Source organism: Agrilus planipennis, unplaced genomic scaffold (genome assembly GCF_000699045.2).
Source record: "Agrilus planipennis isolate EAB-ADULT unplaced genomic scaffold, Apla_2.0 scaffold85, whole genome shotgun sequence".
Classification (NCBI taxonomy): Eukaryota; Metazoa; Arthropoda; class Insecta; order Coleoptera; family Buprestidae; genus Agrilus; species Agrilus planipennis.
In genome coordinates, this window is record NW_020438910.1 from 548,467 (window position 1) to 563,634 (window position 15,168).

At 34.3% G+C, this 15,168-nt stretch overlaps 1 protein-coding gene across 1 annotated transcript in view; it reads right to left on the reverse strand.

Annotated features, from left to right (window-relative positions):
• LOC108733852 (sodium-coupled monocarboxylate transporter 1-like) overlaps window positions 1-15,168 on the reverse strand; it is a 54,710-nt gene that overhangs the window by 25,264 nt on the left and 14,278 nt on the right. The window contains exons 2-5 of the mRNA XM_025973479.1: window positions 7,360-7,593; window positions 5,513-5,672; window positions 450-515; window positions 334-385 (exon numbers count right to left, since the gene is read on the reverse strand). Coding sequence (XP_025829264.1) covers window positions 334-385; window positions 450-515; window positions 5,513-5,672; window positions 7,360-7,580 — 499 coding nt within the window. The 5' untranslated portion in view covers window positions 7,581-7,593. The remainder of the gene's footprint in view (window positions 1-333; window positions 386-449; window positions 516-5,512; window positions 5,673-7,359; window positions 7,594-15,168) is intronic.

Genomic DNA, 15,168 nt, shown 5'->3' on the forward strand with positions numbered 1-15,168 from the left:
ATAATATTTTTATTTTATATATACATTGGTATGCGTTTTGTGATATTAAGTTTTTTAGGGACTTATGTACCACTCACCACTTACTTACAGTTTGTAATATTATTCATAATCACATTATTCATATCATAATATTTCTTAACACCGTCACTATGTACGTATTGTAGCCTTGAAAAAGACGCACTAGAGACGAAGGGTCGGTGCTAGTTTTGTTATAATAAATATTTTTACCCCTGATCGGCTCTAATTATTTTATTATTATACAATAACGGGGTAGTAATAGAATACTAACATTATTAGTTTCAAAAACGCTTATTATCAATCGTTAGTACATACCTTGATTTAAAGCAAGAGATGGAACATAAATAACAATAGGTAGGAAGAATATCTGTAAAATACTACAATATTATTAACTTGACAAACTGGGTTTGATAAAAGGAAAAATGTCTTACCTCGTCCATAACAAAGATGACTGATGCAAATATCCGAACCAATCGATTAAATCGCAATTCCAAATACTAAAATTTAAAATAAAATCTGAACTTGTTATAATTATCTTTGTCTTATTTAAATAACAACCTATACTACTTTTTCTAATTGAATTTAACACGAATAAATTAAAAATGAACTAGAATCTCTAAAACGATCATAATTAGGTTAGGTTATATTTTAACTTCCTCCAAAAAAATTAATAACTGCATTAAAATGTTAAACTATAATGCTTTAGCACACGTACCTAAGACCTAAACCTAAACAATTTGACTCCCATCAGCACGCCGGAGAGCGTACAGATACACAGTTCCGGTAGAACACCTACCAATTTACCTGCTGTCTTAAAACAGCGTAATCGAGAAATCGCCTGCATTTAACAAAAAGTTAGCATGCTCAGATTTGCTGATGATATAGCAAGGATGAGTTAGACGCCGCTTTAAATAAAATGGCGGCGGTATTAATCCAAGAGTGTGGTATAAAAATTAATAAAAATCGTACAAGAACATTAGAATGAAAATAGGGTTTTGCTAATATAAAAATAGGCGACGGAAACCTAATGGTGTCCTGATTCTCGTCTGTGGATGTTGCTTCCTAATGTTTCGAAAGGTCTTTCCATCTCGGATGCTGGATGTGGACAGTCGATTTCTTAATTTCTTTTAAAACTTTTGGGTGTTTCCTTCCCACCAGCCACTAATGCTGGTGAGCGGGCAGTCCCTCCGAATTACGCCTGAAGGTAGGGCAGAAGACCTTCTTCCGCCTCCCTTCAGGAATCGTGGGAATGGGTGGGTGGTGGTTCGGGTGAAAAAGATGAGACGGATGTAATGAAGACAGACGGGAAAGGAAAATTATCTGTGGAATATTGCTGTCTCAGCATTTTCCTAAGCAATCTAAGGAAACCACAGACCAAGGCAGACGGACTAGCAATCGAACCGGCGTCCTCCCAACTGCTAAGCAATAGTCTAAACCTTTAGGCCATGCCGATCGGTGGCGATTTGTTCTCTGCAAGTTGTATTTATGACGGTAAGTGTAATATGAGTGTAGGTACTTATGACCCAATTGTGAAATAAATAAAAACAGTAATGAATGCTAATACAAAATAAATATACAGGGTATTTCTAAAATAAATGACTAGCTTTGGAGGGTATTAACTAGATATAATAGGGAAGCTCATGGTAAGTGTAGCAGCATAGTTACGGATAAAAAAATTGTAAGAAAATTACTACTGAGACTCCGAAGCCGATTCTGGGTATGATTAGCATCATGGATGTTGAGCAATTAAATATTTTAGTGCAAATTATGATAAGGATTGAGTAGCTACATATGGATGGAAAGGACGTTTGTCCAACACCTAAAGTAAACATAAACAAAAACACCTTACTGCTTACTTCTCGACGAGTTATTAGTACGTGCACTACAAAACTTTTTCAAAATTAAAATGCTTCAAAAAGCATCTACCAAAATTATTTCTCAAGCGCACAAAATCATCAGGCATTTGGCGAATTTCATTTTCAGCGACCTTTACACGGTCCTGCACATCACTGACATTGCCCAGTGGCTATTGATACGCGAGCTATTTCATACAACCCCATTTAAAGAAAGCTACCGAGAATCTATGCGAAAAAATGGCGTTTGAAGAATTTCTTCGTCAACTGACACAAATCCATCCATTTCCGAAAATCACTTTCCTGCAATTCTTGCACTTGGTGCAAATGATAAGGATGCAGCAACTGTTCCATTAAAATTAACTGTAATACGAGGGTGGATTGATAAGTTTCCGGCCTAACCAAGAGATGACGCCACTAGGCCTACCTTGAGGTGACATTCTATAGTACCATCCTTGGATAGCTTGTAGCTATAGTTTCAGCCCGATCTCCTTGCTAGTGTAGGTTTGACAGCACGCTGAACAAGACGCCTCTGTGGTTTTCGTAAAAATGGAAAAGCAGGAAAATCGTGCTGTCATCAAATACTTTTATTTGAAGGGGTTAACGCCGAAGGAAATTAAAAAAGAGATGGACTCAACACTGGGGACATCCTCCCCGTCATATTCAACCGTTAAGCAGTGGGTTTCCGAGTTTAAAAAGGGTCGTGTGAGCACCTCTGATGGGCCTCGCTCAGGACGCCCCGTTGAGGTCACAACTCCAGATATGATCGAAAAAATTCATCAAATAGTGCTGGGAGACCGCAGATTGAAAGTGCGTGAGATAGCTGAGACCTGTAAGATGTCATATGAACGTGTGCAACATATTTTGCACCAACATTTGCATATGGAAAAGCTCTGTGCAAGATGGGTGCCGCGTTTGCTAACAGTCGACCAAAAATTGATTCGAAAAAACATTTCTACCGCAAATTTGTCATTGTATAAGCGTAATCCAAGCGAATTTTTGCGTCGATTCGTAACCGTTGACGAAACGTGGGTCCACCACTACACTCCTGAAACCAAAGAACAGTCTAAACAGTGGATTGGACCAGGGGAACCAACTCCAAAGAAGGCAAAAACAATTTTTTCGGCGAACAAGGTTATGGCTACTGTTTTTTGGGATGCAAGAGGTATTATATACATTGATTACCTTGCAAAGGGTAATACTATCACTGGTCAATACTACGCAGACTTATTGCAACGTTTGAGCCACGAGGTGAAAATTAAACGACCTCATCTGGCGAAGAAAAAAATCTTGTTTCATCACGATAACGCACCAGCGCACACGTCAATCGTTGCGACGGCTAAAATCAACGATCTAAAGTTTGAATTGATGCCGCACCCTCCTTACTCTCCAGACCTAGCCCCGAGTGACTATTTTCTGTTCCCTAATCTCAAAAAATGGCTTGGCGGTAAGAGATTTGCGGACAATGAAGAAGTAATCGAAGCTGTAAATGGTTATTTTGAGGAGCTTGACGAATCAGTCTATAGAGATGGCATTAATAGACTGGAACACCGCTATGAGAAATGTATCAGCCTTGGAGGAGATTATGTTGAGAAATAAAAAAAAAAAATTTTTAAAAACCTTGTTTTTCTTGGTCAGGCCGGAAACTTATCAATCCACCCTCGTATACGTTGTAGTATGGAAGAAGCCACAATTCCGCGCTATTTCGCATGTACTATTGTGGGGGTTATCTTGTATAAAATCAAGGATTCTACAGCGGCGATATAGTTCGGACTTCGACTGACTATATACATACAAACCAACAACGTTAAAAGAATAAACTGCTACAGGCTGGAAATAACATCGTCAAACACACATAATCTAATCCAACAAATAACAAACAATGCATGAACACAAAAGTACAAGAGAAACACAACACGGATGCTGCTAATTACCAATGAATTAGGCTTTGTAATGCTATATTTCTTTACTTGAGCTACCAGGGACGAACTTATCCTTGTCTTTACTTTTAGAAACCCGTGAACTTTCGGACCACTAAACTATTTAATTTTCTTGTTTTATATTCCCTATCACCTCCTGCAAGCATGCTATTTATTTCAGAAACATCCTGTACAGTTACGTTATTGCATAATGATTTTGTATTTGCGTTAACTCTTACCAGGGAGTGTGATGCGTACCTTGAAGAAAAGTTCGTGAGTAGAAGATCATTAAAATTGGTCATCATGACGGAAATCCACGGTTCAAAAGTTCTGGCTAAATTCGTGTTACACCCTTTATCATTGAAAATGTATTTAAGAAGGATTTGATTCATGCTAAAAACTAATTAAACCTAACTTAACCTAACCTAATGGTGCTTAGCACTTATTCCTGGTTCATAGGATTTGTATCATGGGACAAAGTACCCTGCACATGCTAATCAGGGAAACCTTCTACACAATAACTTAACCTACACGAAATTCCACTCGTTAGTATCATATTGCTTATTGTTTAACATCAGTTAGTATGGTTTGGAATTCTATAAAAGCAAGACGTAACTGCTGCGCCACTAATAAGCTTAATAAGAATAGGTGCACGTATTTTCGAAATTTTTGTAACTAAAGTTCGAGTTCTTGGAAACGAGTATTTCGAGAATATCCTGATTACATCAAAAGAAACGTACATTTGCCCAAATGTTACAAAAAAAATCAAAAATATGAAACTACCGCCATGACGGAACGTAATGAAGGGATGTTCATATTAATAGAATTGCCCGACAGGTACGCGGGTAGCCTGGGCTCGATTTCCCGCCCATAAAATTAAAGGCCACAACTGACCTTTATTGAAGCCATGTGATAGGTATTTTTAATATTTAAGTCAATCTTCGATACCTCTGCTATAGTAAAAGGAGTAACACATTTTTACTGAAAATTTGTATGCCGTTGACAATGGTTTCCGTCATGAGCTATTTTCACCATTGCGTTTCAAGTTCCTCTACTCATAAATTTTTAACGGGGGCTACTCCAAATACTATCATCCTGCCATAAAATTTACGGATGATAATGTCGATGCATACTTGTAAACTGTTCTAATTAGTTGATGAAATATTTTTTAAGCTGTATCATCATTAGAGATTTATAAAATATATATTTATAAATACACATGGATATCTAAGTACTTGCTGAAACGAAATCCCGGAGTTTTTCGTATGGTATTTAAATAGACCTTGTTGAGAATACGTAATCCTAAAATGTAGCATTGTACTACAGATAGCGTTTATCGCGCCATTTGTGGTATTTTATAAAACGAGCTATTAAAACAGCAGGTAAAATTGGTCTGTTCTGCCAGACGCGGATCGTATTTTCGATCTTGTTGGATCTCATTAGCACGGCGCAGACAATTTCGACAGAACACAGACCACTGAATTATTTTATTTGTTAGTGATTTATTAAATTTTCATTAAATTCACAATAACTAGTTCTTTTTTGAACCCATAAATAACAGTAAGAGTAAAAATCATTGCATTACGCAAATTACTACTGTGTAATGTCTTTTGATGTTTTAAGTTTCTCTAAAGAATAGTGCCTAATAAACTCTGTATTTATAATAAAAGAGTCATTTATAAGTTTATAATTTAAATAAAAAATAAGTATATAAGATGGTACCTCATAGGAAGAATTCAATTGCAATTTAAAGAATACTGGCATATAAACAGTTGCTACTATAAGTCCACTTGTCCAAATGGCTATACCTATTATACAATACTGACTTCCAAAATTGTATATTTCGGCAGGGGTTCCCAATACTGTGACACCAGATACGTAACTAAAATTATAATACGCAAATGATTAAATAACGCTGTCAGTTCGCAACACGAACGCGTATTTAAATATTTTGCAACAAAAAATAAATATATTGGGGATCCGTCAAATGGGTATACACCATCTGGTGGTAAAATTTATAACTCGAATGAGAGAAAAATTTACGTAGGAACTGTGCACGCAAATTGTAAAATTGTTTATTAAAATAATAAAGCAGTAGGTATCAAAGAAGTGAATTCCGGAATAAAAATTTGTTCACGTCATTTTAATGCACATGATTATATTTCAGCAAGTATTTACCATCAGCCATAACCTTAATATTTAAAACTAGAATCATACTAAAATTATAAAGTGAGAAATTATTTATTCCTGTGTAATTGATTTAACACAATTCTAATGATACGATATAAGTATTTTGAGGTTAAGAACCTACCTGCTGCAATACAACAAAGTTGCAATAATGTGTTTGCAACGTTCTCTTAAATCGGCTTTGCACGTGCAAGTCATTGATATGATATTGCTTAAATCACCCAGAATCAGCCCAATCACATATTGTGTCAATGCTTATCATTTTATCGTAATTTAAAAACTTAGAAATTGCACGGTACACAATAGGAACTACGATAAATTTTCCTTAATCGGCGCCATGTTTTTAGGCTCCTCCCATTTGACGGATCCCAATAATTACGATATTAATAATATTGCGTTTAAAAAAAAAACTCCTCTAGACAAAAGTGCCATCCAACTGAACAAGTAACGTTAGATTTCAGTTGAAACGCGACCTGCCTAGGAAAGACTAGTTTCAACATTCCTTTTTATGGTGAACTTAGACTGGACGACTTCAGAGTATTCTTTAAAATTTTTTTTGATGGATTTCGACCATATAATATACTACACTCTAGCGATGCAACGGAAGTGTTATAATGGAAACAGAAGTAAATAGTAAATTTTTACGGAGGTACAAACGGAAGCGGATGCGGAAGCAGAAGTGTAATGATTTTAGGTGACTCTTTAATGCAGTTGTTGTGCGCACTTTTCGCAAATATTTTGTTGTAAATTTTGCATTTAGCACTTGCATCGTTAGTATCAACAAAATAATCCCAAATCGAACTTCCTTTTGGCTTCAAAATTGCACTTTTAACTTAAAATTTACACAATTGAGCAAACATTATGCAAAATAAATAAAGGCTATAACTGTATAAATATTTTCGAAATGAAATTATTAGAATAAATAATCAATACTAAATCGATTGCTGTCGTCTCTAACTCTTCAGCAAGTAAAACCATCATCTTCAATTTCCTCTTATAACATTGTTAACTTGTGTACTTTTGTAGTAAAAACTGGTTTAAATGAAATATATTACTTTTAACTGATTATCATACAATGCTCTTTATACAAACTATAAATCACTCATCTATCCCTGTATTTCATCTTCTTAAGTATTTTTCATCTTTTCCCATTAAACATCGTCAAAAGTTTTCTCTAGATCTACGCTTTCTCTTTTTTTACCTAATTGTAGTCTCCAAAAATATCAATTAAAGTTAGAATTGATTATTTCTTATAAAACTATCTATTTTGTAATATTTTTGTTTTGCATAAATTGTTAATATTTTCGCCATTGGGGTAGAAACTCTTCCGATTTATTTGCACTTAACATTTCATCAAAATCTTCATAAAATTCATAACTCACCTTGCTACTAAGGACATTGCAACAGGGAAAGGCTTCATATTTTTACTTCCACTAAGATATTCTGCAAGACTTCGAGCTCGAGTTTCCATTTTGCCAAAGCATTTGCACCTATTGCATCCATAATAGATGCCGGTAATGGCAGATAGCACTAGCATTGCACAGAAGACAAGATAATCAACTATACCAAATTTAAATTCCTCATTTCGTAAGTTGATACCCATCTTAAACTTAACACTAGAACAGAAAAGGAAATGTTTAATACTTTGTTCTAGATTTTTTGTTTTTGTATAAGGAAACTGTTTAATTGTATTGAAATGTATGATTCTTTTATGGAATTATATTAATAATCCACATATGTCCTGTTAAACATCGTTAGGCATATGAATAACTGGCAACTTACAATTAAACCTGGCTTCATACGATTTACAGAACTGACGCACAGAAACTGAAACACATTCGTTTTCTGTAAATCTAATCGAATGTATATGTAAAACTGCATTGTGCTTATCACTTTTACAGAAACATATCCTGGATGATACATTAACACCTATTTCAATTTAACAAACATTAACAACAGTTATTGGTTTCTAAAATGTAATCACAAATTAAACTAAATGATAGTACCTATGTGGTTTTCGAAGTTCTACTCCTTCAGTTTTAAACATTAAATTTCATACAGCACTTCTTCAAAAGTATTATGATTTTTATAAGATATATTCACCATAATCTCATTGTAACCCTAATGCCTTCACCGTAATGAAATTATGAACTTATTATTAGGTGCTTACCAGGTTTGTTACATTAAATAGAACGCTTTATTACTTTCCTGAATTCCTATTAAAATAAAATATCACTTTTTATGCGTACTTATATTTTAATGTAAAATTTACCTTCTTGAAGTGCGTAGTTTGACAGTTTTTCAAAAAAATGTTATGTGTTATGTGTTACCAACACAGTCGAGCAGAAAGCCGCGGTTTTGACCGCAAGATTTAAGATAAATTGATATATTTTCCATATTAAGTGTCGTTTAACCCGAAGATAACCTATCGTCATTAAAATTTGAAAAATTTTGAATTTCAATTAACTTTGACTTATCAAACCCATTTTTTAAGTATTATTTTTGTCATTACAGTTTTACATTAATGATATGATGTGCCCCTCTCAGTGTCTTAACCATTTATATTCCCTAATATAAACATAAAAACCATATCGACTTGCTCTTTGTACAATACATAACTATGAGAAAACACTTACAACCGATCATAAATAACCGAAATATTATTTATATAAACAAAAAACCACTTAAAAAGGAGAATTTAAGTTCATGAAATCAATGATGAATAAGATCTAGTAACTACATATTTAATTTTTACACCGTCAGATAGTCGTATATTTCAGTGCCTCATTTTGTTTTTTTTTTGCCTTCAAGGAGGTTGATAAGTATATATATTTAGACTATTGTAACGCTAAAATTAAAACTAGAACGCGTGTCCAAGATAATGAAAATCAATTTTATATTTGTATTAAAAAAGCATTTTGTCGCTTCTGCCATAATACTTACCAAATGAAATTTTGGAAGAAAAAAGCAGTAGAAAACGACAGGTAAATGGTTTTCAACTGACCAAGTCAAGATAAGTATCAGAACGTTCCAATGAATTTGTCATAAATGAAATTTGTTTCACTAATAATTTCCACAATTTTCTTTTTTATGCTGTTTGGCAGATACATTGAAAAAATAATTTTACTTACATCACAAGGCAAAAATATTGGACAGGGTTTTCGTATCAACAAAGATTACAAATAATGAAAGCAAAAATTTCCGAGGATGTCGGAAAATTTACAAAAATTTGCACCATTTTTTGGTGGGTATCTCTCGGTAAATATTCTGCAAGTTTGTTTATTATTTTGTTACATTCTCCATGGCTTAATAATAAATTTAAAAAAAAATAATATTGAACACAAGGAGATCCCGATTTTCAGACCAGAACAATTTGAACGAAATCAGAAGCTTGCAGCACAAATTACACATGAGTTTCTGCAAGGATAAACAATTGCTTACAACTAAATGGAGAGCATATTGAACCATCATACTAATATACATATTTAATTTTTATTAGCTGATATTGTTAATTATTTAATTTTATTTATTTTTAAGTTGCTTTTGTTACTATTACGAGGGTGGATTGATAAGTTTCCGGCCTGACCAAGAAAAACAAGGTTTTTAAAAATTTTTTTTTTTTATTTCTCAACATAATCTCCTCCAAGGCTGATACATTTCTCATAGCGGTGTTCCAGTCTATTAATGCCATCTCTATAGACTGATTCGTCAAGCTCCTCAAAATAACCATTTACAGCTTCGATTACTTCTTCATTGTCCGCAAATCTCTTACCGCCAAGCCATTTTTTGAGATTAGGGAACAGAAAATAGTCACTCGGGGCTAGGTCTGGAGAGTAAGGAGGGTGCGGCATCAATTCAAACTTTAGATCGTTGATTTTAGCCGTCGCAACGATTGACGTGTGCGCTGGTGCGTTATCGTGATGAAACAAGATTTTTTTCTTCGCCAGATGAGGTCGTTTAATTTTCACCTCGTGGCTCAAACGTTGCAATAAGTCTGCGTAGTATTGACCAGTGATAGTATTACCCTTTGCAAGGTAATCAATGTATATAATACCTCTTGCATCCCAAAAAACAGTAGCCATAACCTTGTTCGCCGAAAAAATTGTTTTTGCCTTCTTTGGAGTTGGTTCCCCTGGTCCAATCCACTGTTTAGACTGTTCTTTGGTTTCAGGAGTGTAGTGGTGGACCCACGTTTCGTCAACGGTTACGAATCGACGCAAAAATTCGCTTGGATTACGCTTATACAATGACAAATTTGCGGTAGAAATGTTTTTTCGAATCAATTTTTGGTCGACTGTTAGCAAACGCGGCACCCATCTTGCACAGAGCTTTTCCATATGCAAATGTTGGTGCAAAATATGTTGCACACGTTCATATGACATCTTACAGGTCTCAGCTATCTCACGCACTTTCAATCTGCGGTCTCCCAGCACTATTTGATGAATTTTTTCGATCATATCTGGAGTTGTGACCTCAACGGGGCGTCCTGAGCGAGGCCCATCAGAGGTGCTCACACGACCCTTTTTAAACTCGGAAACCCACTGCTTAACGGTTGAATATGACGGGGAGGATGTCCCCAGTGTTGAGTCCATCTCTTTTTTAATTTCCTTCGGCGTTAACCCCTTCAAATAAAAGTATTTGATGACAGCACGATTTTCCTGCTTTTCCATTTTTACGAAAACCACAGAGGCGTCTTGTTCAGCGTGCTGTCAAACCTACACTAGCAAGGAGATCGGGCTGAAACTATAGCTACAAGCTATCCAAGGATGGTACTATAGAATGTCACCTCAAGGTAGGCCTAGTGGCGTCATCTCTTGGTTAGGCCGGAAACTTATCAATCCACCCTCGTATTATCTGTAATCCGCGATTTTGCAATGATTTCTTAAAATTCTCCTTATTTGAAGTTAACCAAATCTGCTATTAAATATCTAACACCTTGTATGTAATCAACTCACTTTGAAAGTACAGACGGAAAGCTTGAGAGTATATATCTATCTGTCTCTGAGAATATTGTTGCTCCAACTTTCTTACTGTAAAATAGGCATGCCTTATCGCTACCTAGTGTTGCATGTTACTTTTTTAAAAGAAAAGGTAATATCTTAAAAAAGGTGAATTTTAGAGGTATGAAAGCCTTATGAAAGTCTATTTAAATTCACAAGTAGAATTCAAAACCGTTATTATATATAGGGCAGGGATGGCGAACCTTTACGTATCAACGTGCCATTTTTATAAAGAAAAGTTTAATCAGGTCATAGACGTGCCATCAAATAATTTTGTGTTTGTGATTAAATATTGTTTAAATTATACGTGTAATTTAAATTAAAGTAAAATTGGTGTGACTTTCGTTTGTTGCAGATTAGATGACAAATAACTTACTGTATGTTAGGGTTGTAAGACGTTACTTTTAGCAGAATGCATACTGAACTGGAGTCATCTGTCAAACGGTTTCTATCCGAGTTTTTAATGTTATTTATCTCTGAAAATAATGACGCGGAGGCATAGGTTGATGAAAACATTGTTAAAATAGCATAAGCAACTTCTTCAAGTAATTAAATGTGTTTGGTAACGCATTCCATGTTTTCAAAATTTTGTTATTAACATTTTCACTTGTATTACTTGTATAAGGAACCTTTGTACCTTTAGGGGTTGAATTTTAAAAAATTCTTTCTTAGTGCTTGTCTACGTTACATAACGAACGTCTATGCGAAATTTCAAGTCTCTAGACCCGGGGATTTGGGCTATGGGTAAATACATTATTTCCTTATTTTTGTATTTGCACTGTATGCATTTTGAAACAGTTGTCCACTTTTTTAACATTAATGCCATGAAAAACAAAGGGAAAGGTTGTTTAGCACAGAATTGTTTGCAGTGAGATTTGATTACTCCTTTGTGTATTACAAATTTGTAAATAACACCTGGCACTGTGCCTGTTTAATTGATTGTACGTGTACATTTCACCTGCAGCAAAGTTATAATATAATTAATTTAGTTAAGCAGTAGATAGCTCATATCATTTTCAACAGCACAATGGTACAGCTGCTGTTGATTGTACATTAACAACAGTTTTATTAAAACCAATAGCAAAGCTTTTATCAAGCTAATTCTTCATTACAATTGTTTTCTTTTTACAAAAAAGTATAAGTACAGACTAAGCAGCATCCCCTGTCTAGAAAAAATTAAATGAATTCTTATCAGTTTTTATTTCTTGTAGTAATTTTTGAATAATAGCTGTTATTATTTATCCTGAAGATTGGTTGGACTCGCACATCCATATCTTCCTTTCTTGATCCATATCGGTCTTTACTCCTTTTTCTGATTCCAATATGTCTCTAATAAACCCTTAAAAGTAAGTATCTGATAGTGCAAAGTGGGCTTACACATGTACGAAAGTACCTTACGAAAGTCCATTTTCACCACCAAACTATTCGGCTTGCTTAGTTATTATACATGCATATGTAGGATAGTGCCTACCCTCTTTTTCTGTACTACGCAAGTCCGGTTCAGTAGTGTGTTTTATATTCTTCTGAAGTCAATTCATTCCGAAAAAATGCAAAGCCACCGTGTGTCCGTTCTACTACACCAGCCTCTCGCTCACTCTTTCCTTTCTCAGTGTATGTTCTCTTCAATTACTACTTCAGCAAATGCTTGCCAATGTCAATTCACGCATGCACTTTTGTTTTAATACGTGTAGCGAATTTCGACAGTAACTCTACATTACTAGTTGCTCTCCCTTTGCAAAGAATACCTCCTTACTTCAGCCCCGGGTCTTGGGGAGGGAAGCAAACCGGGGTCGCCAAAATCATGATATAATATGGTTGAAAATAAAAAAAATTAAAGCGACTAACATGCAGCGCAATATCAATTATTCATTTGAATTTAAAACGCCCAGTTCGTTTTTGGACACACTCTAAGAGTTCATTTTCGAGAACTTATTTGAAAAAATTTTTTGGAAAAAGAAATTTTTTTCAAACAGTTTTTTGAAGCGAAACTTCAGCAAATTGAATATAATTAAAACATATCACCATTGAAACGGACTACTCCAACAAGTACCTGTCTATGTCAATTCACGCATGCACTTTTCTTTTAATACGTCTACCGAATTTCGTCAATATCTTTACAATATTAACTGCTCTCCCTTTGTAAAGAATACCTCCTTATTTCTAATATTTTCCGTATGTGGTATTTTTAACATTCTCCTATAACCATATATCTTAAACGCTTTTAATTTTCTTTTCCGTTGAGCCCACCGTCCACGTTTCACATCAACCATACAGATCCTTGCCCCAAATGATTGGGAACGATGGTCGTGTGTTGTGAAGTTTTGTATTATTCTGTTCCCAATTCTTTCAGTAGGAATGCGAAGGCACTATGTGCCTTTTCTACTAAGCCAGTCTCTAACTCACTCATTCCTTTCTCCGTCTGTTTCCTCTTCAACTACTACTCCAGCAAGTACCTGCCCATGTCAATCTACGCATGCACTTTTCTTTTAATACGTCTACCGAATTCGACAATATCTTTACATTATTAACTGGTCTCCCTTTGTAAGGAATACCTCCTCATTTATAACCTTTTCTATATATGGTTTTTTAATATCCTCCTAGAACACCACATTTCAGACTTCTAACTTTTCGAAACCAAATATACTTTCTTCGGTCTACTTATTGTGAAAAATTTTTACAAATTTCAAAATAAATCAAACGAAGAAGTAGGTTTTATTATCATTTAGCCCTACTTAATTCCTTATATTTGTTTTAGTATATTAGTACCATTGAAAAAGGAAATGGGAATAACTGCTTGGCCCTAACTCTTTTAAAACTTTTTCCTGATGTTTTTTCTAATGATAGTGTTCCAAGTAACATTTGCCACAAACTCTGCAGTTTAACATCAAATAGGAATATTTGTGTTCATTTTATATTCCTTATATTCTGGTTAAGAGAACAATCCGTTTGAGCCACTTCAGATTGGTGGTGAGGCCGTTTGATCATCTATTACATAATCATATATTGATCAGTAAAAAGATTAGCAATATAGACTCTAGTAGACGCACAGCAATCATTTAGTGAAAATAGCAACGGAAGACTGTCAGTATCTTTAAATTTATTGATGAATTTCCAGAAAGTCTTGGAATTTTTATGCAAATCATGCTCTAATTTTTCTAGATATTTGTAACAGAGGGCACGCGAAAGCTTTAAGCATTTAGTTCTACACTTTAAATTCTCTAAAAGCTAATTCGATATCTTAATATCAATGTGACACTCGAAAATGTGTGGTTCATGATGTTCATCACTCTCGACCAGTTTCTCCAAAAGATTCATACAAATAACGGTAGTTTCAGATGCGAAAAAGGAATCAATAGTGTAGTGCTTACTGCGATGTGGCAGATAATGTTGGTATAGATCAGGGGGGGGCCAACCTGCGGCTCTTTGAAGGATTATTAGTGGCTCATGATGAATGTACTCGAGTTCCCTTTTCATTTTTGTGTTATTATATTGTAAAAGATTATTACCGTTCCGTATGTGTTTCAAAATGTCTTTTAAATTACTGGAAAAATAAAATAATATCTGACCTCTCACAGTGTATATTTAGTTTTCAAACTAAACTACAACTTTTTTCAAAGGGATATTAAAAATAAAACATTTTTTCACATCCCTCGAATTAAAAAAAAATTGTTCCAGTATTAAACAAGAAAAACTCAACCAATATATAAAAAAATCTAGAAGGAATATTAACGGAATTCCAAAATAGATTTTAAGACTTGAAATATTTTAAATCGTCTCATGATTTTTTTCTGAATCCATTTGAAATTAACATAATTCAAGGTGTTTTCCATTTCCAATATAATTATGACACAAAAAGCATCTGGAGAATTAGAATTGGTAGAGATGCAAGAAGATCAAAGTCTACAATTAAAATATCGTCGACGATTACTGAATTTTGGAAGTTAGTACCAGAATAGAAGTATCTTGAATAAAAAAGATTGCTTGTCGAATTATTTCAATTTTCGGAACAACGTACTTATTTCACTTTAAAATTTGTGAAATCCAAACACCGATTAGTATTAACTAATAACCAGTTGAAAGAATTACTGAGAAGTGCTGTCACCAATCATTCACCAAATTTTAAATAATTATCAAGAGAAGTATAATAAATGTGTTTAATTTTTAATATTTAAATTCAATACTCATATTTTG